This window comes from Nomascus leucogenys, chromosome 18 (genome assembly GCF_006542625.1).
Source record: "Nomascus leucogenys isolate Asia chromosome 18, Asia_NLE_v1, whole genome shotgun sequence".
NCBI lineage: Eukaryota > Metazoa > Chordata > Mammalia > Primates > Hylobatidae > Nomascus > Nomascus leucogenys.
This window is the reverse complement of record NC_044398.1, coordinates 83,470,545-83,498,438: the sequence shown is the minus strand read 5'-3', so window position 1 is coordinate 83,498,438 and position 27,894 is coordinate 83,470,545. Positions and strand designations below refer to the sequence as shown.

The 27,894-nt window shown below is 38.7% G+C and overlaps 1 protein-coding gene across 2 annotated transcripts in view; it reads left to right on the top strand.

The window, feature by feature from the left end:
* The window catches only part of ANKRD31 (ankyrin repeat domain 31), a 174,350-nt gene that overhangs the window by 130,298 nt on the left and 16,158 nt on the right, over positions 1-27,894 (top strand). For both annotated transcript variants that reach the window (XM_003266072.2, XM_030798706.1), the window contains 4 exons: positions 1,310-1,397; positions 6,506-6,602; positions 8,908-9,898; positions 24,150-24,290. In XM_003266072.2, the coding sequence (XP_003266120.2) occupies positions 1,310-1,397; positions 6,506-6,602; positions 8,908-9,898; positions 24,150-24,290 (1,317 nt within the window). The remainder of the gene's footprint in view (positions 1-1,309; positions 1,398-6,505; positions 6,603-8,907; positions 9,899-24,149; positions 24,291-27,894) is intronic.

Here is a 27,894-nt window from a genome sequence, read left to right as displayed (position 1 = left end):
GTGGATAGAGCTTAGCCTGGGCACAAATTCTGGACTTTTGTTTGCTTTTATAACCATAAATCATTCACTGTATAAAGCGGTAAACCTTAGTGTTGTTTTTATTTTTGCTTGTTTTTTATATTTGTATTTTATAATTTCACTTTGATGCATTTAATAAATGACAGCAGGAAGATTGCTTTACCAAATAATTACATTATTTTATTATGTACTTTTAAAATATCTTTTGTGGGCACCAAAGTAAAATTTCAGGGCAACATACTTCAGAAGGCTTTGAGGACCTACATGTTTTAGAAATGAATGTGTATGGAGAGTATATTAAAGCATAGGTAATATGAGTCAATCCATCAGTCATCATTAATGGAGCAATAGCTATGAACCCACAATGTTGAAACCATATACAAATATAAAAGGCATGCTTCTGTCTACAAGATCTCATTGTCCTGATGAGGAAATATAATGTATAAGACATTATTATGTTAGTGTTAAATTACATAGCACCGAATTTCTTAACTCTGAGAAAAAGGAAATCAGCATAGATTGGATAAGTCAGAAGTTTCCTGTATGAGATGGGTTTTATATGATTATAATATTCACTATTTAGTGGATTCTTACTTTGTGCTGACATTGTCTGTAGCATTTTAATGTGTTATACAATTCAGGCACAGAGAGGGTAAGTAACTTGCTGGAGTCACCAAGATAGGAAGAGGTGAAGCTAGGATTTACACCCTGAAAGTCTGGTTCTAGAGCCCACTCCACAATTCTCTCTCTCATAGGGAAAGAGAAGGATCAGGGCAGAGTGAATTGAAAGCATTCCAGGCAGGAAGATTAGTACTGACAAGGGCATGTAGGAGTGGTATTAAGTCCCCTTTGTGAATTTTTGAGAGCATAGTGTTTTGTATTTCTAAAATTATGTATAAGATTTTAATAGTGTGCAATGAAAGTCATAAGGCCTTAAAGTGAACTTGTTATATATATGCACTTTCAATATTATGTGATTTATTTTTCGCCTACACCTATAGTTTCAACAGAAGTCAGTAAGAAATTGATTTCTTATGATTGCTACTTTTACATTCTATTTTCCAGGAGATCTACTACATAATTCAAAATATATTTGTTTGTTTTTGTTCAAATCTGCAACATTTATACAGTTAAGCTTATACAATGTATGAGTACATTTTGAGCATAAAGAGGAATGAGCATTTTTAGGAACACTTTCTTTAGTATTTTATTTACTCTGTGTTTGTCAATGGCATATCAGAGAGCATATCTACCCCTTTATAATGAAGTTTCAAATATTTTTATCTGACAGCATCAGACCCTCAGTGCCATTCTACAAGATATAGAAGAAAAACAAGAATATTTATTAGAGTTTGAAATAAGAAACCCTGAAGATGCAGGTAAATATAGACTCATACTCAAGTATGATATTTTCAGATACCCAAGGTCATCATCTTCTTAAGGTACATATTTATTTCAAAGCTCACAAAGGCTGAAAAAGTGGTCTTCTATTTTTATGTGAGAGGATTTAAAGTGCTAGGAATTATTAATATCATTAAAAGTAGACTTACTTAAAAAGTAAGTCTAAAGTAGACTTGTAATGATAGCTAAAAGGCTGATTTTATCATGATGCAAACCAGTAGTTTGTGTTGTTAAAGATACTTCTAGATGCTGGCGGGCACCTGTAGTCCCAGCTACTCAGGAGGCTGAGGCAGGAGAATGGCATGAACCCTGGAGGCAGAGCTTGCAGTGAGCCGAGATCGCACCACTGCACTCTAGCCTGGGTGACAGAGCGAGACTCCGTTTCAGAAAAAAAAAAAAAAATACTTCTAGATGCAAAGTGCTGCATGAGTAATTTGAGAGACATTCAGAACTATGATCAGAGATAAGCTGTACCAGTGATATGTTTAGATAATCCTATGACAGAAAATGTAAGATTGTGACAAGAGATGAGATTATGTTACCCTGTGGGTTGTCAGCTTCACCCAGCTATGGTAACCCTTAAAAGTAGATCAGAAATAGTGCAGTGGAAGGTGGTGCAGCAGTGACACAAGGTAAGCAAATCCTCCTACTTTGAGAAGAGCATATATAACAGATGGATGTCTTACTGCAAAGATATCTTCCTGTTTTCAAAACACTGAAGATTCAAAATAGCACATTAGACTTTGATCCCTGAGCTAATAACCTTAATTTCTCAAACTTCAGTGAATATATGCAAGCCCTTGATGACTCGCATATGTATTTTTTGAGTTATGATTTTATCAGGAAAGTAGTTCCTGATAAATTCAGATCTGTGAATGTAAAAATTAATTAAAAGTAGTAGCTAAAACTAAGGTAATTTAAAGTACCTCATCAACCTTTTGTATAGCAGGATATAATTGTTCATCTCTTGTCCTAACTCATGTTTGTATAGCCTTTAAAAAAAAATCATCTCCTTTAAAATTTTGCACATTCTACTTTTCGTCCTGGCCTAAGATGGTACATGTTATGTTTGGAGGAAACTAATATAAAATAATTCATACCCCCAAACAAAAATGTACAGTTAGTATATTTATTTCATTTACTATTTGTAATGTCTTTTGCATCCAAGATGATTTTTCCAAGTTTACAATTTTTTCATTATGAAAGTCATACAGATATACTTTGAGAAAAAGAGAAAAATGCTAAAATTAGCTACTGTCCCACCACAATATTTTGTTGTTTTATTTCCAGACCCCCCTCCCCACATATTTTTTTGTCTAAGAACATAGTAATGCAATTTAGACCTCAATAAAACTCTTAAAAACATAGTTTTGACCATGATATACATGGTAATTTTGCATTTTTTTCATAGTCTTCATTCTTAGTGTTTAATAAATGTTCCACAGTTTCCTGAATTTTTCCCTTTTTGTTGAAAATTTGATTTCCAATTTTTTGCTGTTCTACAATATGTAGCTTTTTCCAGATGTATTATCTTCTTAGGAAAGATTAACAGAATTGTAACTATTGGGTCAAATTATATAAGCATTTTAAATCTATTGATTTATATTGATAAATTCTATTTTATAGATACTACTAATTTTCACTTTGGAAGTGAAAATACTGATGCTACTAGCAGTGTACACATTAGTGTCTTTGTGTACACTGCTAGTAGCATCAGTATTTTCATTTTAAATAACCTTATGAGTTTAATAAGAAAAATATGCCTGATATTTTCATTTGCCATGTTGCTTATTAGTGGTACTTTTTTTTGAGATGGAGTTTCACTCTGTCACCAGGCTGGAGTGCAATGGTGTGATCTCAGCTCACTGGAACCTCCGCCTCCCAGGTTCAAGCGATTCTTCTGCCTCAGCCTCCCGAGTAGCTGGGACTACAGGCGCATGCACCATGCCCAGCTAATTTTTGTATTTTTAGTAAAGACAGAGTTTCACCGTGTTGGTCAGGATGGTCTTGATCTCTTGACCTTGTGATCTGCCCACCTCGACCTCCCAAAGTGCTGGGATTACAGGCATGAGCCACTGCACCCGGCCCAGTGGTGCTTTTTCACTAGTTTTATTCCCTATTTTGAGAACTGTTTCTATTCTTTGTTTATTCATCAAGTGGAGCCTATTTATATAATACAATTATTTACCCATTTTCTACCATAACTGCTGCAAATACTTTTTCAGCCACTTATCTTTTTCTTTGCAATGTGTGTTAGTTTTTGTTTAAATATATACAATTACAAATTCTGTATAGTAAAAATTCATCGGCCTCTTTCTATTTATTTGAATGCCTCTAAAATTAGGAACTTCTCCCCACCACCCCCATGTTTTTGTAGTTTAATTTTATTATATTATAACCAATACATTGAATAATCTTGATGCCTTTATTTTTGTCTTACTGCCCTTAAGGAAGGAGAGGTAAGGCAATGGGACCCTAGAGCTCTTGGATGGTAACTAATTACTGACTGTGGTTGGCTCTGCCACTCCCTGACAGGTGTTTAAAACTCAGTCTCTGGAGAGCAGTTTTCTAAGACTCTTCTGAAATTTCTCTGTGGTCCATCAGGCTGGAACTCCTACAATGCGGGCAATACACAGTGCCCTTTCCCTATGCCCTCTAAGTCTTCTCTCAGCTTCTATTTTTTTTTCTGATGGACCATCCTACACAGACTCTCACTCTCAGATGGAAGCCCTCATAGGCAGGGTCACAGGGCAGGCTTCCCAACAAGTCGTCAGGATCTTTGCACCTCAGGCCCACTGTTAGAAAGGAAGACAATTACTTCTCAGCTCAGCAGCAACTTTCTTTTGGCCTTGCTGTGGTAGCTCCTCATTTTTCAAGATTTCTATGTGTTCAAGAAGGAAGCCAGATACCAATTCATTGTCACATCAACTTAGAGTTCAGTTACGTTCTCTAAATAATATTTTGAGGAACTTACCCTATTAGGCTTGAGGTAAAGAAGAGAAGCCTCTTTACCCCTTACTCTTGCTGCTCAATATGCAGATGCCCACTCAGGTGAGCAACTGCTCTCTAAAGAAATCTTTTTTCAAACTCACCCTCCTACACATCTGACACTTGTGATAGCTTTGATCTGGCTGAGGGATCTGAGTAATGAGTCCCATTTTGTACATTTCTTTGAAAATTTTTCTTTTCTTTTATTATTATTATACTTTAAAGAAGACATTTATGCAGCCAAAAAACACATGAAAAAATGCTCCTCATCACTGGCCATCAGAGAAATGCAAACCAAAACCACAGTGAGATACCATCTCATACCAGTTAGAATGGCAATCATTAAAAAGTCAGGAAAATTTTTCTTAAAGAGACCTTGCACTCACTTTTCTGTCAGTTGTCAACTGAACTGCTTCAACTGAACTGCTTCAACTGAACCGAGGCAGGAAATTGCCATTGTTAACATTTTATATATTTTTCCCTAAGTATTTTAATGCATAATTCATCGGAAATTTTTTTTCTGTATTTAAGATAAGGATAGAATAGGTTTACCCCATATTACTACCCTATTGCTCATCCCTATTTGTTGAATAATTTCTCTCATCCTCATTGATTTGTAATGTCTAATGAAGTATTAAAATCTTACACATATTAGTACAATTCTAGATTCTCTTTAATATACCATTGATTAATATCATCTTTGATAAAGAAGTGTGTGATACCAAATTATATGTAAAATTTATTTCTGTTGTTTCTTATAGAAACATACAGAATATTTTAAGTTACTGTAGTATGTTATTTTTACCTATGGTTTAAAGTTCAGTTGGAAAAGCTGGGACGACAGGGCACATAGATAATTTAAAATGTCTTTTAATAAACAGTGTCAAATCTGCTGAACAAAGTTATATCTAAATTCTTATTGATTGTACACATTTTCCCCCTTTGTTAGCATATGCATCATATTGTGAAACTAATCCTTAGCCATAGTATTAGGGCGATAGAAACTACTCTGAGGACAATGACTCAATACTTATCAAATCATTTGTCTGATTTGCTGAGGGAATTTCTGAAACAAATTCTACCTCTGAACCTCATGCCATTTTCTACCACAGATTTTCTCAAGTTACTTTAACTGGAAAAATGTGCATTGGTCCAAAAAATTAGGAAAAATTTTAAGAAAGAAAGCCAAAAGTGAAAGAAATAACAAGTAGCCTAAAAGAATTGAAATATATGCATTTAACCCTTTCAGTTTTCTACTTGGGAATCTGGATTTGTACATAACCCACATTTATGGGTAATCATGTGGATCTGTGTTGGGAGAACGGTCATTATGCCTTTACTTGGAAAGCAAAGGAAGAAAGTCAGGAAAATTTATGTAATTATTGTAATGGTGGTTTGTAAGATCTAAAGGTGACCTTAGGTATCATATAGTACAATGTAAATGTTATTATAAGTGCAAAGAACACGAACTGATAGCATGATTCTATTTTTAGAGTTAAAAAATTCTATTTTTAAGTGCATATAATGTATAATTGTATATAGTGTAAGTATTTAAAATAATAAATATATAACACAAATTTTACAAACATACAAACCCCTAAAGTATTAACAATAACCTCCTTGGTTGAATACATTAGAGAAGAAGCAGTGGGGTGAGTAGGGATACTCTTACTTTTCATCTTTGTAAACATTTATATGGCTTGAAAAAATTTTACAGTGTTAATGTATTCCTTTTGTATTTTAAAAAAAATGAAATAATTTTAACAGACAAAATATCTTCCTTTACTACCTTCATTTCACAGGTAAGAAAGCTAACCATATAAGTTACATACCCAGGCCCACAAAACTTAGTGGGGCAGCAGGATTAGAACTCAGGCTGGCCTACTGTTTTACAGTATTCTTATCTATATACTTCAGGGCATTTCCGTAGATTGACATTGTTAAATAAGGCTTAATTGAGATATCTGGGCCGTTAATATTGGGGAAGAACGTAGGGAATAATGGCTTTTTAAAATTAACAAAAGGGCTAATTCTCGTATGACCAAATTTGACATTCACTCTCCCTCAGTTAGCTAACTTTTTATTGTCATGTTTCTAGAACAATACATTGAAAAGATGTTAAAGATAAAAAAGATTATGGATAATGTGCTTGCCAAGCAGAAAGCAGAAAGGGATGATCTGGCTAAAAAATACAGGTGAGTAGAAAAAGGAAAAAAAAAGAGTGCTTTTGAGTTTCTTGAATTTATCCATTTTTAGCTGCAATAGTTGTCTAGAATTTCTTAAGAATACAAACATTGCTTAGGGCCAAAAAATGACTTTATGAGGTTGTCTAATCTGTTACTACCGTGGAAAATTATACTTCCCAGAAAGGTATATTTCTACATTATTACTTGGAATAGTCAAAAAAGAACATTTCAGTATCTTAAAAAGTTGTCTACAGTGGAGAATTTTATGAAAGCCTTTCTGGTTGTGAATCCCACAGACAAATTTATTTCTTTAGCACACTCAAATTTTCTACACTAAAAAATGTCTCTTTTTTGCTGTTACAAATGTCCTTCTAAGCAGTTGATGAGTTGACTAATTTTGTGTTTTACTGTATTTCTAAAATCTCAAGGTCCTTAAAGAGTTTTATCCTGATTATATTGGTTATATACCTCTTCTCATATTTTTTTGTGAAAAAAATGTTACATGTTTTTTTCTTGTTTGGACATTATTTTTTATTAGTTTTTAATAGGCTTAGCTATTTACACTCCCTATTCTTTATTCACATTCAATTTTCTAAACATGTCCTTACATATTCTTCTCTTATAATCATTTAATGTCTATTACATATTCAATTTTTTTCTGAACTTGTTTTAAAAAATCAATTTTCTATTTTTATTTTTAATCCCCATTTTGCCTTCTTCTCTAGTGAATAGCTAACACAAGTTCCCTTCTGTTTCCTCCTTGTTTTCCTGTCAATATAAAGCAGTGAGCTTATATAACCTACATATGGGTAATTTTAGGGGACTTTGGAGAGGCTTGCTTGAATTTCCTTTAGTGTCCTGTGGTTAACAGTGTACTCAGTGTACTATACCTAGAATTTTCAAAAGTTCCTGATCAATTGGAGCTCCAATATGTAAATTCTTATTAATATTGCTTTAAGACTTCACATCTTGGTGTGGGTAATCTAAAGTTTTGTGTCTGAACTCCTTGTTTCACATAGTTTTAAATTTGATATTATGTATTTCTTTTGCATTTTATGCTACCAGTTGTTTGCTAATCTGAATCCTTCTTCTTGCTGATTTTTTCACTTATGTATACTACTTCTTTTAACATCCAGTCTGCTGGGAGTTTAGTATCAGCTCTAAACCTTGATAGGAGAGGCAAGATGTATCTATATTATTGCTTTTCCTTAAAACAGCAGCTCTTAAACTGTGGTCCAGGGACCCACGGTGGGGTTCCTGAGACCATTTCACAGGATCTGTGAATTCAAAACTATTTTTTAATAATAATACTAAGATGTTATTGCTGTCTTGCTCTCATTCTCTCATGAATGTACAGTGGAATTTTTCAGACGCTACATGATATACAATAAAGCCTGACAGAATGTGTTGTGTATTCTTTTGTTTAAAAAGTTTCTCAGTTTTAATTTCTAAAACAGTAAATACTGATAGATATTCATATACACAAAAGCTGTTTGGGTTCCTCAATAATTTTGAAGAGTACAAATAGTTCCCGAGACCAAAAAGTTTGAGAACCACTGAAAACAAAGTGTCCAATAATCTGAAGGTCAGGGTGGGATTGGTGGGCATAATCAAAAGACAAAAGTATGAAGATGTGAAAAGCCATTTCCTCTTTCTCAGTCCTCAAGGTCTTGAGAAATTCAGTTTGAGGAAGACGCACAGAATAATGCTTTCCTGGGTAGTCCCTCTGGACTTGGAAGTGTCTTCATACAGGTTCAAAATACAACTACAGTAATTACTTGGGGAACTAACATTTCTCAGGTCTAGCTGAAGTATGATTATTCACAAAACAATCTTGTTCTTCCAAAGCTAAGAGAACCTGAATAGAACTTTCAAATTATACTTACTAATAAACAGGTAAGCAAGCCCCAAATTTAAAGAACGATGGCTCTCCTTAGCCATCAATTGCTACCTTCCAACCAACAACTAAATAGATGTTTAGATGGATGATCCAACTTTTGTCTTTTAGAGTTGACTCCCAATTGATAATAATTATATGAATATAAAATCTTGATAACCTTACTGTCACCTCCTTAAAAAAAGGGCACACTTACTTAAATAAAGGAATCAGTTTTCTCTCAAAGGAAATATTTTGTGTCAACAGGCTGCAGGTGGTCAGATTAAAAAAATCAAAGGCAGTAAATTGCACAGGTATAGTTTTGTGTATTTTAAAGTCATTAAAATTTGGAGACAAAGCATCTATAACCTGTAAGTGACCACTTTAAAAAGTTTTCTGCTGTTATTGCATTTTTTCTCTTTCCGTTTCTTCCTATAGGGTATCCATAGAGTCATTTAAGCATGGAGCCCTGAGAGAACAATTGGCCAACTTAGCTGCAAGACAGAAGAGCCTTTTAGTTGTGGCAAAAAAACAGAAAAAAATAAGCCTGAAAATTCAAAACTGTAAGAATGTTACATCATTGCCTTGTCTTAGTTTAAGGAAGCTCCCACCCAGATCAGAAATCTCTAATGAAAAGGACAGCCAAGAGGTCACTAGTCTGGAAAATTTAGAGCATCCCCAATCAGGTTCACTTTCTCCTGTTTCTGGAAGCATGCAGGAAACACAATTGTCTCTGGAAACTTGGAACTACAGCCAAAATACCAACATTTGTCTAAATTCAGAGGCAGTGAGAAGGGGAGAATTTTCTGGAAATGACATGAGTTCTAAACAAAATGTCAGTGATTGTACCTTGGATGGTTTTCCAAAATCCAGACATTCATATGGCACAGAGAAGAATAAATTACCATCCCAACCTGTTGCTTTTATTGGTCAAACAGAATATTCACAGAAAGAGAATGATCTTACAGAAGCTACAGACAAAGACCATGAATTCTATATTCCTTCCCCAGTAATCGGCAAATTAAATATTTCAGAAACTGCAAGTGTCCTTGCCGAAAATGCTGCCCATCCATCAAATACTATTTGTGATCAGGACCTTTCCAATTATGATCCCAAAAGAGGAAACAGAAAAACAAGTTCCCAGCAATCACCTACAGGGGCATCAGAATCCCTGGCACATCAAGGGATTGCTGTCTTAGGCAGTGAAACAGTGCATCAGATGAAACAATATCTTAAAAAATCAGTTTCTGTTGTTCCATGTGCAGATGACAGTCAGATCTCCTCTTCCTCTGGATCTGGGCAACAAGATACTGTAAAAAAGCCTTTAAGCTACAGTACGGCTCCTAAAAAGAAATGTATTCAGATAAAAGATTTGATATTACTAGGAAGAATTAACCCAGGAAATAACATTCTGGAATTCAAAACACAGGTATTCTATATTTTTTTCTCTAAAATCATGCAAATGTTATAAATAAGTGAGTAAATGTTGCTGTCACATAATATAGACATTTAGCTCTGATTAGGGAAATGGAGTTTTGCTGAGCTTCCTGAATGGAGGGACACAACCATTGTATTCTTAGCAAGTGAATTCGTATTTCTGGAATTGCCCTGATACATTTATTTATTTATTTTTAATTTTAATTTTTAAGTTCCAGGATACATGTGCAGGATGTGCAGGTTTGTTACATAGGTAAATGAGTGGCGTGGTGGTTTGCTTCACCTGTCAACCCATAACCTAGGTATTAAGCCCAGCATGCATTAGCTATTTTTCCTAATGCTCTCCCTCCCCCGACCACACTCCCCAACAGTCCCCAGTATGTGCTGTTCCCCTCCCTGTGTCCACGTGTTCTCATTGTTCAGCTCCCATTTATAAGTGAGAACATGCAGCGTTTGGTTTTCTGTTCTTGCGTTAGTTTGCTGAAGATAATGGCTTCCAGCTCTATTCATGTCTCTGCAGAGGACATGATCTCATTCCTTTTTATGGCTGCATAGTATTCCATAGTGTTATATGTACCACATTTTCTTTATCTGGTCTATCATGGATGGGCATTTGGGTTGATTCCATGTCTTTGCTATTGTGAATAGTGCTGCAGTGAACATACATGTGCATGTATCTTTGTAACAGAATAATTTATATTCCTTTGGGTATATGCCCAGTAATAGGATTGCTGGGGCAAATGGTATTTCTGGTTCTAGGTCTTTGAGGAATCACCACACTGTCTTTCACAATGGTTGAACTAATTTACATTCCCACCAACAGTGTAAAAGCGTTCCTATTTATCTGCAACCTCACCAGCATCAGTTGTCTCTTGACTTTTTAATAATCACTGTTCTGACTAGCATGAGAGGGTATCTCCTTATGGTTTTGATTTGCATTTCTCTAATGATCAGTGATGTTGAGCTTTTTTTCATATATTTGTTGGCCATATGAATGCCTTCTTTAAACCTGACAAAAACAAGCAATGGGGAAATGATTCCCTATTTAATAAATGGTGCTGAGAGAACTGGCTAGCCATATGCAGAAAATTGAAACTGGACCCCTTCCTTACACCTTATACAAAAATTAACTCAAGATGAATTAAAGGATTGCAGGTTCCAAGATGGCCAAATAGGAACAGCTCCAGTCTACAGCTCCCAGAGTGAGCGACTCAGAAGATGGGTGATTTCTGCATTTTCAACTGAGGTAAGGGTTCATCTCACTGGGGCTTATCAGACAGTGGGTGCAGCCCACAGAGCATGAGCCGAAGCAGGGTGGGGCATCGCCTCACCGGGGAAATGCAAGGGGTCGGAGAATTCCCTTTCCTAGCCAAGGGAAGCCATGACAGATGGTACCTGGAAAATTGGGACACTCCCACCCTAATACTACGCTTTTCCAATGGTCTTAGCAAACGGAACACCAGGAGATTATATCCTGCGCCTGGCTTGGAGGGTCCCACGCCCACAGAGCCACACTCACTGCTAACGCAGCAGTCTGAGATCGAACTGCAAGGCAGCAGCAAGGCTGAGGGAGTGGCGTCTGCCATTGCTGAGGCTTGAGAAGGTAAACAAAGCGGCTGGGAAGCTCGAACTGGATGGAGGCCACCGCAGCTCAAGGAGGCCTGCCTGCCTCTGTAGACTCCACCTCTGGGGAAAGGTCATAGCTGAACAAAAGGCAGCAGAAACTTATGCAGACTTAAATGTCCCTGTCTGACAGCTTTGAAGAGAGTAGTGGTTCTTCTAGCATGGAGTTTGAAATCTGAGAATGGACAGACTGCTTCCTCAAGTGGGTCCCTGACCCCCGAGTAACCTAACTGGGAGGCATCTCCCATTAGGGGCCAACTGACACCTCATACTGCCGGGTGCTCCTCTGAGACAAAGCTTCCAGAGGAAGGATTAGGCAGCAACATTTGCCGTTCTGCAATATTGGCTGTTCTGCAGCCTCTGCTGGTGATACCAAGGCAAACGGTCTGGAGTGGACCTCCAGCAAACTCCAAACAGACCTGCAGCTCAGGGTCCTGACTGTTAGAAGGAAAACTAACAAACAGAAAGGACATCCACACCAAAACCCCATCTGTATGTCACCATCATCAAAGACCAAAGGTAGATAAAACCACAAAGATGAGGAGAAACCAGAGCAGAAAAGCTGAAAATTCTAAAAATCAGAGCACCTCTTCTCCTCCAAAGGAATGCAGCTCCTCAACAGCAAGGGAACAAAGCTGGATGGAAAATGACTTTGACAACTTGAGAGAAGGCTTCCGACAATCGGTAATAACAGACTTCTCTGAGCTAAAGGAGGATGTTCGAACCCATCGCAAAGAAGCTATAAACCTTGAAAGAAGATTAGACGAATGTATAACTAGAATAAACAGTGTAGAGAAGACCTTAAATGACGTGATGGAGCTGAAAACCATGGCACAAGAACTACGTGACGCATGCACAAGCTTCAGTAGCCCATTCGATCAAATGGAAAAAGGATATCAGTGATTGAAGATCAAATGAATGAAATGAAGTGAGAGGAGAAGTTTAGAGAAAAAAGAGTAAAAAGAAATGAACAAAGCCCCCCAAAACATGGGACTATATGAAAAGACCAAATCTGCATCTAATTGGTGTACCTGAAAGTGACGGGAGGGAGAATGGAACCAAGTTGGAAGACACTCTTCAGGATATTATCCAGGAGAACTTCCCCAACCTAGCAAGGCAGACCAACATTCAAATTCAGGAAATACAGAGAATGCCACAAAGATACTCCTCAAGAAGAGCAACTCCAAGACACATAATTGTCAGATTCACCAAAGTTGAAATGAAGGAAAAAATGTTAAGGGCAGCCAGAGAGAAAGGTTGAGTTACCCACAAAGGGAAGCCCATCAGACTAACAGCGGATCTCTTGGCAGAAACTCTACAAGCCAGAAAAGAGTGGGGGCCAATATTCAACATTCTTAAAGAAAAGAATTTTCAACCCAGAATTTCATATCCAGCCAAACTAAGCTTCATAAGTGAAGGAGAAATAAAATCCTTTACAGACAAGCAAATGCTGAGAGATTTTGTCACCACCAGGCCTGCCCTAAAAGAGCTCCTGAAGGAAGCGCTAAACATGGAAAGGAACAGCCGGTACCAGGCACTGCAAAAACATGCCAAATTGTAAAGACCGTCGATGCTAGGAAGAAACTGCATCAACTAATGAGCAAAATAACCAGCTAACATCATAGTGACAGGATCAAATTCACACATAACAATATTAACCTTAAATGTAAATGAGCTAAATGCTCCAATTAAAAGACACAGTCTGGCAAATTGGATAGAGTCAAGACCCATCAGTGTGCTGTATTCAGGAGACTCATCTGATGTGCAGAGACGCACATAGGCTAAAAATAAAGGGATGGAGGAAGATCTACCAAGCGAATGGAAAACAGAAAAAAGCAGGGGTTGCAGTCTTAGTCTCTGATAAAACAGACTTTAAACCAACAAAGATGAAAATAGAAAAAGAAGGCCATTACATAATGGTAAAGGGATCAATTCAACAAGAAGAGCTCACTATCCTAAATATATATGCACCCAATACAGGAGCACCCAGATTCATAAAGCAAGTCCTTACAGACCTACAAAGAGACTTAGACCCCCACACAATAATAATGGGAGACTTTAACACCCCACTGTCAACATTAGACAGATCAATGAGACAGAAGATTAACAAGGATATCCAGGAATTGAACTCAGCTCTTCACCAAGCAGACTTAATAGACATCTACAGAACTCTCCACCCCAAGTCAACAGAATATAAATTTCTCTCAGCACCAGATCGCACTTATTCCAAAATTGACCACATAGTTGGAAGTAAAGCTCTCCTCAGCACATGTAAAAGAATGGAAATTATAACAAACTGTCTCTCAGACCACAGTGCAATCAAACTAGAACTCAGGATTAAGAAACTCACTCAAAACCGCTCAACTACATGGAAACTGAACAACCTGCTCCTGAATGACTACTGGGTACATAACAAAATGAAGGCAGAAATAAAGAAGTTCTTGGAAACCAGTGAGAACAAAGACACAACATACCAGAATCTCTGGGACACATTTAAAGCAGTGTGTAGAGGGAAATTTATAACACTAAATGCCCACAAGAGAAAGCAGGAAAGATCTAAAATTGACACCCTAACATCACAATTAAATGAACTAAAGAAGCAAGAGCAAACACATTCAAAAGCTAGCAGAAGTCAAGAAATAACTAAAATCAGAGCAGAACTGAAGGAAATAGAGACACAAAAAACCATTCAAAAAATCAATGAATCCAGGGGCTGGTTTTTTGAAAAGATCAACAAAATTGATAGACCTCCAGCAAGACTGATAAGAAAAGAGAGAAGAGTCAAATAGACGCAATAAAAAATGATAAAGGGGATATCACCACTGATCCCATAGAAATACAAACTACCATCAGAGAATACTATAAACACCTATATGCAAATAAACAAGAAAATCTAGAAGAAATGGATAAATTCCTGGACACATACACCCTCCCAAGACTAAACCAGGAAGAAGTTGAATCCCTGAATAGACCAATAACAGGCTCTGAAATTGTGGCAATAATCAATAGCTTACCAACCAAAAAGAGTCCAGGACCTGATGGATTCACAGCCGAATTCTACCAGAGGTACAAGGAGGAACTGGTACCATTCCTTCTGAAACTATTCCAATCAATAGAAAAAGAGGGAATCCTCCCTAACTCATTTTATGAGGCCAGCATCATCCTGATACCAGGATGGCAGAGACACAACAAAAAAAGAGAATTTCAGACCAATATCCCTGATGAGCATCGATGCAAAAATCCTCAATAAAATACTGGCAAACCAAATCCAGCAGCACATCAAAAAGCTTATCCACCATGATCAAGTGGGCTTCATCCCTGGGATGCAAGGCTGGTTCAACATTCGCAAATCAAAAAATGTAATCCATCATATAAACAGAACCAAAGACAAAAACCCCATGATTATCTCAATAGATGCAGAAAAGGCCTGCGACAAAAGTCAACAGCCCTTCATGCTAAAAACTCTCAATAAACTAGGTATTGATGGGACATATCTCAAAATAATAAGAGCTATTTATGACAAACCCACAGCCAATATCATACTGAATGGGCAAAACTGGAAGCATTCCCTTTGAAAACTGGCACAAGAAAGGGATGCCCTCTCTCACCACTCCTATTCAACATAGTGTTGGAAGTTCTGGCCAGGGCAATCAGGCAGGAGAAAGAAATAAAGGGTATTCAATTAGGAAAAGAGAAAGTAAAATTGTCCCTGTTTGCAGATGACATGATTGTATATTTAGAAAACCCCATTGTCTCAGCCCAAAATCTCCTTAAGCTGATAAGCAACTTCAGCAAAGGCTCAGGATACAAAATCAATGTGAAAAAATCACAAGCATTCTTATACACCAATAACAGACAAACAGAGAGCCAAATCATGAGTGAACTCCCATTCACAGTTGCTTCAAAGAGAATAAAATACCTAGGAATCCAACTTACAAGGGATGTGAAGGGCCTCTTCAAGGAGAACTACAAACTACTGCTCAACGAAATAAAAGAGGACACAAACAAATGGAAGAACATTCCATGCTCATGGATAGCAAGAATCAATATCGTGAAAATGGCCATACTGTGCAAGGTAATTTATAGATTCAATGCCATCCCCATCAAGCTACCAATGACTTTCTTCACAGAATTGGAAAAAACTAGTTTAAAGTTCATATGGAACCAAAAAAGAGCCTGCATCGCCAAGTGAATCCCAAGCCAAAAGAACAAAGCTGGAGGCATCACGCTACCTGACTTCAAACTGTACTACAAGGCTACAGTAACCAAAACAGCATGGTACTGGTACCAAAACAGAGATATAGGCCAGGCACGGTGGCTCATGCCTGTAATCGCAGCACTTTGGGAGGCCGAGATGAGCGGATCACGAGGTCAAGAGATCGAGACCATCCTGGCTAACATGGTGAAACCCCATCTCTACCAAAAATACAAAAAAATTAGCCGGGCATGGTGGTGGGCACCTGTAGTCCCAGCTACTCGGGAGGCAGAGCTTTCAGTGAGCTGAGATTGTGCCACTGCACTCCAGCCTGGGCAACACAGCGAGAGTCCATCTCAAAAAAACAAACAACAACAAAAAAAAACCACAGAGATATAGACCAATGGAACAGAACAGAGCCCTCAGAAATAATACCATACATCTATAATGATCTGATCTTTGACAAACCTGACAATAACAAGAAATGGGGAAAGGATTCCCTATTTAATAAATGGTGCTGGGAAAACTGGCTAGCCATATATAGAAAGCTGAAACAGGATCCCTTCCTTACACCTTATACAAAAATTAATTCAAGATGGATTAAAGACTTAAATGTTAGACCTAAAACCATAAAAACCCTAGAAGAAAACCTAGGCAATACCATTCAGGGCATAGGCATGGGCAAGGACTTCATAACTAAAACACCAAAAGCAATGGCAACAAAAGCCAAAATAGACAAATGGGATCTAATTAAACTAAAGAGCTTCTGCACAGGAAAAGAAACTACCATCAGAGTGAACAGGCAACCTACAGAATGGGAGAACATTTTTACAATCTACCCATCTGACAAAGGGCTAATATCCAGACTCTACAAAGAACTTAAAGAAATTTACAAGAAAAAATCAACCCCATGAAAAGGTGGGTGAAGGATATGAACAGACACTTCTCAAAGGAAGACATTTATGCAGCCGAAAAACACATGAAAAACTGCTCATCATCACTGGCCATCAGAGAAATGAAAATCAAAACCACAATGAGATACCATCTCACACCAGTTAGAATGGTGATCATTAAAAAGTCAGGAAACAACAGTTGCTGGAGAGGATGTGGAGAAATAGGAACACTTTTACACTGTTGGTGGGACTGTGAACTAGTTCAACCATCGTCGAAGACAGTGTGGCGATTCCTCAAGGATCTAGAACTAGAAATACCATTTGACCCAGCCATCCCATTTACTGGGTATATGCCCAAAGGATTATAAATCATGCTGCTATAAAGACACATGCACATGTATGTTTATTGTGGCACTATTCACAATAGCAAAGACTTGGAACTAACCCAAATGTCCATCAATGATAGACTGGATTAAGAAAATGTGGCACATATATACCATGGAATACTGTGCAGCCATAAGAAAGGATGAGTTCATGTCCTTTGTAGGGACATGGATGAAGCTGGATACCATCATTCTCAGCAAATTATCGCAAGGACAGAAAACCAAACACCGCATGTTCTCACTCATAGGTGGGAACTGAACAGTGAGAACACTTGAACACAGGGTGGGGAAAATCACACACTGGGGCCTGTCATGGGTGGGGGTAGGGGGGAGGGATAGCATTAGCAGATATACCTAATGTAAATGACGAGTTAATGGGTGCAGCACACCAACATGGCACATGTGTACATATGTAACAAAACTGCATGTTGTGCACATGTACCCTAGAACTTAAAGTATAATAAAAAAATTTTTTTAAGGTGGATTAAAGACTTAAATGTAAAAACCCTAGAAGAAAATCTAGGCAATACTACTTGGGGCATAGGCACAGGTAAAGATTTCATGATGAAATCGCCACAAGCAATTGCAACAAAAGCAAAAACTGACAAATGGGATCTAATTAAACTAAAGAGCTTCTGCACAGCAAGAGAAACTATCGTTAGAGCGAACAGGCCACCTACAGAACGGGAGAAAAGTTTTGCAATCTATCCACCTGACAAATGTCTAATATCCAGAATCTACAAGGAACTTAAATCTACAAGAAAAAAAAACAAATGATCCCATTAAAAAGTGAGCAAAGGACATGAACAGACACTTCTCTAAAGAAGACATTCATGTGGCCAACAAACATACCAAAAAAAGCTCAACATCACTGATCATTAGAGAAATGCAAATCAAAACCACAATGAGATGCCATCTCATTTCAGTCAGAATGACGATTATTAAAGTCAAGAAATAACAGATGCTGGCGAGGTTGCAGAGAAATAGGAATGCTTTTACACTGTTGGTGGGAATGTAAATTATTTCGGTTCTTTAAAAATTTTTAGGCTTATTGTATGGCTTAGCTCATATCCTGGAGAATGTTCCATGTGCAATTGAGAAGAATATGTATTTTCCTGTTGTTAGGTGAAGTTTTCTATAGATGCCTGTTAAGTCTAATTGGTTTATAGTGCCTTGTTAAAGTCTTCTTTTTCCTCACTGATCTTCTGCCTGTTTGATCTATATAGTGGTGCCCTCTTATATGCGGGAGCTATGTTCCAAGAACCCTAGGGGAAGCCTGAAACCACAGATAGTCCCAAACCCTGTATATACTGTTTTTTTCTATATATACATACCCATGATAAAGTTTAATTTATAAATTAGACACAGATTAACAATAATAATAAAAAAAATGATTATAACAGTATGCCAGCATCACTACTGTTTTGCTTTGGGATGTTGTTAAGTTAAATAAAGATTACTCGAACCCAAGCCTTGTAATCTGATAACCTAGATTTCTACCAAGTGACTGATGGGCAGGTAGCATATGCAGTGTGAATACTCTGGACAAAAGATGATTCACATCCTGGGCAGGATAGAGTGGGACAGTGTGAGATTTCATCACACTCCTCAGAACATAGTGCAATTTAAAACTTGTGAATTGTTTATTTCAGGATTTTTTTTCTTTTTGAGACAGAGTCTCGCTCTGTGGCCCAGACTGGAGTGCAGTAGCATGATCTCCGTTCACTGCAAGCTCTGCCTGCCGGGTTCACGCCATTCTCCTGCCTCAGTCTCCCGAGTAGCTGGGACTACAGGCACCCGCCACCAAGCCTGGCTAATTTTTTTTTTTTTTTTTTGTATTTTTAGCAGAGACGGGGTTTCACTGTGTTAGCCAGGATGGTCTCAATCTGTTGACCTTGTGATCCACCCGCCTCAGCCTCCCAAAGTGCTGGGATTACAGGCGTGAGCCACCATACCCAGCCAAGAATTTTTTATTTAATATTTTCAAACCACTGTTGACTATGGAAAGTGAAATTACAGATGAGGGGACTACCATACGTATTGGAAGTGGGATATTGAAGTATTTTACTGTTGAGCTATTTCTCCCTTCATTTCTGTTAATTTTTATTTCATGTATTTTCATGCTGTTTTGTGTTTTAAGTGCATATGCGTTTATAATGGTTATATCTTCCTGATGCATTGAGCCTCTTAGCATTATAAAATGTCCCCCATCATCTCTTGTAACAATTTCTCTTTTAAGATCTGGTTTGTTTGACATTGTATAGCCATTCTAGCTTTCTTGTGGTTGCGGTTTATATGATATACTTTTTCTATCCTCTTACATTCAATTTACTTGTCTCTTTGAATCTAAAATCTGTCTCCAATATGCATTATATAATTGGGTCTTATTTTTTTAGTCCAGTCTGATAATCTCTGCCTTTTGACTAAGTTGTCTAATCCATTAACATTTCATATTGTTATTAATATTGTTGGATTTATGTCTTCTATTTTATTTTTTATTTCAATATACCTCATATCTTTTTGTTCCTCTGTACTTCCTTTATTGCTTTCTTTTGCAATTGGTGAATATTTTCCAATGTAGAATTCTAATTTCTTTAATGACTTTTTTCATCATATTTTTTGAGTTGTGCCTGCAGTAGCTGCTCTAGGACTCAACATACATTTTCTCTTATCAGAATCAGCTTCAGATTCATACTAACTTAATTCCAGTAAAATATAGAAATGTTATTTCTGTAGAGCATTATTCCTTTTCCTTTTTATGATATTATTGTTATACGTATTATGTTTATAAATTTATAAACCCAACAATACATTGATATAATTATTGCTTTATAAAATTTTGTGACTTTTAAAGAAGCTGATAGAAGAAAGGAAAGCAATACATATTTATAGCTTTTGTTATACCTACCTTCTTATTTATCCTTTCTGGATTGTTACATTTATTTTTGTAGATTTGAGTTATCATGTGGAGTCATTTCCTTAGCCCAATAAACTTTTGCTCCCACCTACCTCTTTTGTGCTACTGTTGGCAACTATATTACATTTCTATAGTTATAGGCCCAGCACTAACTTCTGTATCTATTGTTTTTTATAATTGCTTTTTAAAATCTGTTGAGACAAAAAGAGAAGAAATATGCATTTATACTGTCTTTTATAATACATAATTACCTTTACTGGTACTGTATGTTTTTTCATGTGGATTCATATTAGCCTATAGGGTCATTGGCTTTCAACCTGAAGAATTCCTTTATTATTTCTTGTAAGGCAGATCTCTTAGCAACCAATTTTCTCAGTCTCTCAGTTTTTGTTTATCTGGGAATGTCTTTATTTTGCCTTCATTTTTAAAAGATTGTTTTCTTAGATATAGGATTCTTAGTTAATAGTTTTTTCTTTGTACACTTTGAATATGTCATTCCACTGCCTCTGGCCTCCATTGTTTGATAATAACACAGCTGCTAATCTTGTTGAGTTTCCCTTGTAAATGATGAGTTATTTTTCTCCTGCTGCTTTTAATATTTTCTCCTTGTCTTATGACTTTTGATATTTTTACTGTGTGTCTGTGGATCTCTGCATTTATCCTACTTGAGTCATTGAGCCTCCTGAATGTGTAGATTAATGCTTTTCAGTAAGTTTGGTAAGTTTTTTTTTTCTTCTTCTTCTTCTTGTGACACAGTTTTGGTCTTGTTGCCCAGGCTGGAGTGCAGTGGTGCAATCTCAGTTCACCGAAACCTCCGCCTCCCAGGTTCAAGCAATTCTTCTGCCTCAGCCTCCCAAGTAGCTGGGATTACAGTATCTTGCCACCATGCCCAGCTAATTTTTGTATTTTTAGTAGAGACAGGGGTTTCACCATGTTGGCCAGGCTGGTCTCGAACTCCCGACCTCAGGTGACCCACATTTCTCAGCCTCCCTAAGTGCTGGAATTACACGCGTGAGCCACCGTGCCTGGCCAGTTTGGGAAGTTTTTAGACATATATTTCTTCAAATATTTTTTCTGCTTTTTCCTCTCCTTCATTATGCATATATTGGTATGCTTAATGGTGTTCCATATTTCTCTGAGACATTTTCATTTTTATTCTCTTTTCTTTGTCTTGCATACTCTGTATCAATGTCTTCAAGTTTACTAATTCTTTCTCTTACCAGTTTAAATCTGTTGAGCCTCTTTGGTGAATGTTTTATTTCAGTTATTTTACTTTCCAACTCCATAACTTCTATTTGGTTCTTTTTAAATAAATTTTTCTTTTTTACTGATATTCTCTATTTGATGTGACCTTGTCATCATTCCTTACTTAATGTCTTTAATTATGGTTTTCTTTAGTTCCTTGAACATATTTATAATGGTTATTTTGAAGTCTTTGTTAAATCCAGTGTCTGGTCACTCTCACAGGCAGCTTCTCTTGTCTGTTTTTTTTCCCAGTGTGTGTGTCATACTTTGCTGTTTCTTTGTATGTCTCATAACTTTTTGTTGGAACTGGACATTTTAGACAATGCATTGTAGCAACTCTACCCCACCTTCTCTTGGACTTCTTACTGCTATTTACTTGTTTGTTTAATTACCGGCTAGATTGTTTTAGTGAAGTCTGTTTTAGTGAAGTCCCCACTTCAGTGCTAAACTTCCAATGTTGAGCCTCAGGGCCTAAAGCCTTGGCCACCTCTTTCCCTGACCTCCCTGACCACCCATGGCTCTTAAGCTCCACTTATTGCCCATTGACTGTTTTATTGTTTTCAACAATGTCCTAGGGGGACAAATTGCTCTACAGACTAATCCAAGCAAAGGTGGGCTCCTTTGAAGGGATAGTTCCCAAGGTCAGTGTTTGAAGTTTATTATGAACCTAGGAAGGCTCCTTCCAGCTCTTTTCCCAGTTGTCTCTTGCAAACTTGCCTGCCTACAGCTTAGCCTACATCACGAATGAATCTACCAGTCTACTCACAATTGCCTTTTACCACAACTTCTACTATTTCTGATAGTGCCCTTGAGCTTGAAGTTCTTCATGCTCTGTTGCAAATGAAGTTAGTTTCTTCAGGACGAGATTAGGAGCTATCTGTTTTAAGGCCTGCTTCTCTTCTCAGGCAGAATGCCTGAGCCATGGCCCTGGAGCTGAGGGTGGGGACAAAGGTGATTTTTCAAGTGATACCCTTGCTTTAGGAGCTGAGCATTCAGTAGAGGGGAGGCAGTAGTTTCATGTCTTTTCCGTTTGCCTCTCCCAATGTGAAACTGTGTCCGGAATTGGTGGGTTCTTGGTCTCACTGACTTCAAGAATGAAGCCATGGACCCTCACAGTGAGTGTTACAGCTCTTAAGGTGGCGCGTCTGGAGTTTGTTCCCTCTGATGTTCGGATGTGTTCGGAGTTTCTTCCTTCTGGTGGGTTCGTGGTCTCACTGGCTCAGGAATGAAGCTGCAGACCTTCACGGTGAGTGTTACAGTTCTTAAGGCGGCGCATCTGGAGTTGTTCGTTCCTCCCGGTGGGCTCGTGGTCTCGCTGGCTTCAGGAGTGAAGCTGCAGACCTTCGCGGTGAGTGTTACAGCTCATAAAAGCAGTGTGGACCCAAAGAGTGAGCAGTAGCAAGATTTATTGCAAACAGCGAAAGAACAAAGCTTCCACGGTGTGGAAGGGGACCCGAGCGGGTTGCCACCGCTGGCTGGGGCAACCTGCTTTTATTCTCTTATCTGGCCCCACCCACGTCCTGCTGATTGGTAGAGCCAAGTGGTCTGTTTTGACAGGGCGCTGATTGGTGCGTTTACCATCCCTGAGCTAGACATAAAAGTTCTCCACGTCCCCATCAGATCAGTTAGATACAGAGTATGGACACAAAGGTTCCCCAAGGCCCCACCAGAGCAGCTAGACACAGAGTGTTGATTGGTGCATCCACAAACCTCGAGCTAGACACAGGGTGCTGATTGGTGTGTTTACATTCCCTGAGCTAGACATAAAGGTTCTCCACATCTCCACCAGACCCAGGAACCCAGCTGGCTTCACCCAATGGATCCCGCACCAGGGCTGCAGGTGGAGCTGCCCGCCAGTCCCATGCCATGCACTCGCACTCCTCAGCCCTTGGGTGGTTGATGGGACTGGGCGCTGTGGAGCAGGGGGTGGCACTCGTTGGGGAGGCTCGGGCCACACAGGAGCCCATGGAAGGGGTGGGAGGCTCAGGCATGGCAGGCTGCAGGTCCTGAGCCCTGACCCACGGGAAGGCAGCTAAGGTCCGGTGAGAAATCGAGCGCAGCACCGGTGGGTCGGCACTACTGGGGGACCCAGTACACCCTCCGCAGCTGCTGGCCCGGGTGCCAAGCCCCTCATTGCCCGGGGCCGGCAGGGCCAGCTGGCTGCTCCAAGTGTGAGGCCCGCCAAACCCACACCCGCCTGGAACTCCAGCTGGCCCGCAAGTGCCACGCGCAGCCCCGGTTCCCGCTGGTGCCTCTCCCTCCACACCTCCCTGCAAGCCGAGGGAGCGGGCTCCTGCCTTGGCCATCCCAGAAAGGGGCTCCCACAGTGCAGCAGTGGGCTGAAGGGCTCCTCAAGTGGCGCCAAAGTGGAGCCCAGGCAGAGGAGGCACCAAGAGCGAGCGAGGGCTGTGAGGACTGCCAGCATGCTGTCACCTCTCAAAACCACCACCTTACAAGCCAAGGCAAGGGTGATCGGGATCCCAGCATTCTCTGTGGTGCCTTGCCAAAGGTGGAGCCTCTGTCTCACCACTCAGAGCTGGGCAGGAGAAGGGAGCCTCCACCCTTGGGTTATAGTTGCTGGCAACTTAGTCTTAGCAACAATAACTGGGGGCAGGATAAGAAATGCTGAAGTTATGCCCCTCCCAGGAAGACAGCCCTGTAACAGGGAGCCCTGTAGTCTTGACTACAGCAATCTAGAATGGAGTCTCTACTTCACAGAGCTGGGAGTGGGGAGGGAGGATGCAGTCTTGGTTCAAATACCATAGACTCTCACCTTTTTAATCCGATTTTTGTAGACTTTGTTGACTAGATGGTTCATCATTTGCTACATGCCCTTATGACCATTTCTAGATACATTAAATTTATATACAAAAATACATCAGGTGTTAGGGTATATCTGGTCCCTGTTACTTTGTCATGGCCAGAAGCAAAAGTTCACATATTTCAGCTATTTTTGACCTTAATTTTTGTTTTACTTTTCACTTCAGGAGACTACCCACAAAGCCAGTATTTTATTGAATGGCAAACTTAAGGTAGAAAGTGGTCAGATTTATAAAAACCCAGTCACCTGGCTGAAGGATCTTCTGGGAGGCAACAGTTATGTGACCTGGAATTATGCTTGGAGTAAGGTGGGTCATTCTTAAGTTTATCTTTAACTTCATATTCAAATGGAAAAGTACATATTTTTATGATGAAAGTATTTTTTAAGGAAATCTGAAAGATCTCCAAGCTAGTTTTGTATTCATGTGTTCATTCTGTATATGCTATATGCATATCATGCTACATGCATGTCACAGAATGAACACATCACTTTCTCCCACAAGTCCTATTTGCCAGAATTCCCCATGGGCATGGTTGCATAGCTGACTGCACCTTCCCTTTCTTACTCCTTATCTAGTCTCAGAACTTTTAATGCCTTTAATCTTCCCATTTGATCTCCCAAGGGATTTCAGGTCTTTGTAACTCTGTATGGAAAATTTGGAACCATTGGTGTATTGGTAACTTAGTTAATACATGTTATTATTCTAATGAAGTAAAGCAAAATCTCCTAAATACAAAAGAAATTGGCAAGAGGCCTAAAACCCTCAGATATTATCATGTATTTTTATGTTTGAACATGTCCTTATCCATGAATTGCTAGCCTTTCAAAATGAATTACTTTCATTTAGACCTCCTAGACTTAGTAACCTCCCTCTCAGTTCTGGCTTCTGAGTTATAAGCCCAGTAATGACTGATATTCTTGAGGTCTAGTGTTCATCCACCTCCAGACTTCAGGGACAGTCTTAAAATGATTCTTCAGGAAAGTCTGAATCTTCAAACATCTGCCATGACTGTTTCGAAGACTAGAAGATACACTCAACCTCTACTAACTATTACAGTAAACCTCAGTGTACCAGTAATAGGAAGCACAGCTTTCTCTCCTCTTTTTTGTTTAACCCAGGTCTGCCCACTCTCCCTCCCAGTCCCCTTTGTGCCCCTAAAGTCTATATTCTGTGTCCCAGACTCTGTGCCCCAACTCTGCATTCTAGTCTTCTAGACCTCGTTGGCAAGTGTATCTAGCACTGTTTCAGTTCCTTCACTTACATCAGCACATTCTGGATTCTATCTGCTATATGGTCTGTCTGACTTTTTCCCAAAGTTTGTTTTTATTTCCCACTCCTGGAGTCACCAGGCCATCTGCTTTCAGTTCGTCTTAGCCCCTTTACCCAATCCTTTCCATGGATTCTTAATTCATATCTAAATGTTAGTAATTAGCATCTTGCCCATGAAAATCCCTTTTTGTTACAAGGTTTCTTAAACTTATGATAGATTATACTGTTTGGCTGAAACTGAATCTTTGCTCACAGGACAGATAGCATACTGAATGCTGTAGCTTAGGTTCTTTTGAGCTCAACATGCGTGTGCTGCAGTGTGCCTGGTGATGACTCCATTTGCCCACTCTGTTTCTCCATTAGAACTACTGTTATTTCCTGCCTTTGAATAGCTGGCTGTAACATCATTTGGCCCTTACTCTGTACTAATGCCTCATTTACATATCTCATTGACTCTAGCATTTTCTCATAGCCATGTCAGTTAGAGTTATACTGTTTAGCACCTATGTGATAGTGAAGCTACATGCAAATGTGGGCACTAAAATTAGGACAATTATCAGATATAACTTATTCCTACAGATTATCTAAACAGGCTTATTTTCTTTAGATTATCAAAAAAGTGAAAATAGAATTTTAAAAATTACTATGGGCACTGATGTACTTCTAGTAAATACCCCAAGCTGAGAAACATTATCCTAGTGATTTTCTTTACAATATTTAAAAGGCTCTTTTAAAGTCTTTTAAAGTTTACCACAGAAACCTCTGCCTCTTCTTGTCTTGGAGTAACTCCTGAATTCAGTCATTTCTTGAGGAAAGGAGCTTTTTGCTACATGGGTAAATGTGAACATTTCTACTGACTAGTTCTGAGAGTGGTGGGGGTGGTATGGGACCAGGAGTGGTTGGTGGTCAGGCAAGGAATGCCAGAAAACAAGGTATTGCCTTGTATCTGACAGGGTGACAGAGCCAGTAGGTGCAGAGATGACTCAAACTTCCAACCCAAGCAGTTGCTGAACAGCTTTGCCAAGGAAATCCTGATGCTTACTCACAGAGGGCATCACTGACTTCTCTTCTGCAGCCTCCCAGCCGTTGGACAACATTCTGGTGTGGCCGAGTGATTTGTGGGTGGGAGGCAGCAGACCAAGCTAGTTCCTGGTTCCACTCTTTATAAGTTATATTATCTGGGCAATGGTTTTCAATCACATTGGAATCACTTGAGGGCCTTTAGAAACCACTAGTGCCTAGTAGACTCTAAGCCCATAACTTCTGATCTAATATCTAGGTGGGGATCAAGTGGCAATATTTGAAAAAGCATTCCAGGCAATTCTAATGTGCAGCCTCAGTAAGAATGATTAATCTAGGTCAAGCCATTTCACCTTTCTGAACTTCAGCTTTCTTATGTATAAAATAAGTAGTGCTAGGTGATATCTAAAGACCCTTCCAACGTAGCAATTGTGGAGCTTGAATAGCACTGTTTGATTTATAAAGCAGTTTTACGCAACAACTTTATGAGGCAGGAAGATCAACTATTATTTCTGTTCATGGATGTGAAAACAAAGGTTTGGGAGGTTAAGTGACCTGATTTAGCCTTGAGGCCAGCCAGAACCAGGACTAGAACCTGATCTTCTGATTCCCTGTACATTCTTTTCTGTATATATAAAGGCACAAGAGAGGCACACATTCCTTTCATTAGAAACAGGTTGCTCTGAACTCAAAAGAGCACACAGTACAGTCTAGCCACCTTTATGAATGTATGCAAAGCCTTAGTCATGTGCAGCAACTATTGCCCACTTCCACAGGAAAAATGCCTTTCTGTGATACAGTTGCAGGATGAAAATCGTAAGAATCATAAGAATGGAAATGATGGTTTATTTTTGTAAATACTCAACAGTGAATTACTGCAGATGAAAAGTAGGCTGCTGTTTTAGGCAGTGCTTCAAGGAACACTAGACAGATCTCTTCTGCAAACATACTTCCCATCCGGATGCCTCCTGAATTTCTATCCTTATTTCCACCCTTTCTACTCCTTCGGATTTAGTGATCACTTTTTTCTGTGGTTCCCCTGACCCGCCACACATACTTTTCCAGAACAACTCCTCTCACCATCATGATTAGGAATATCAAGATATGGAAAGGTTGGGGTGGGAGCATAGAAACTGATGGAAATTGTTCATCTTGACAGACAGCCTTATTCTGTCAATTACTCACACTCTCAATGTGTCCTAAACCTATGAACCTAGCTTCTACTCAGCTACATTTTAGAACAGAAAGAAGAAGGAGATGGTTAGATATGTGACCTCTTTTAAAATACAAATATCCAGGAGTTTTGGATCCTGAAAATATAAATAACGTGAAGGGCTTTCTCTTGCCTCTAGCTACATAGAGTGTTGGGAGTGTGAAAAAAGAGTCTGGAATGGGGAGGTTGGTACCGTGAAGGTGAGCTTTACCTGCATCATCATTCATAGAAACAGCTCTTCCAAGGCAGTTTTTGCACTTTGAAACTACTTTCTGTCTTATATTATGAATTTTTAAAGAAATATTTTATTTGAGAAATATTTTTATTTTCTTAGCCACAATGTAGTTTGTGTTACAATGAATTTAAAAGAAAACCTACAGTTTTTTATTGGTTTCTTTGCTCTTTTTC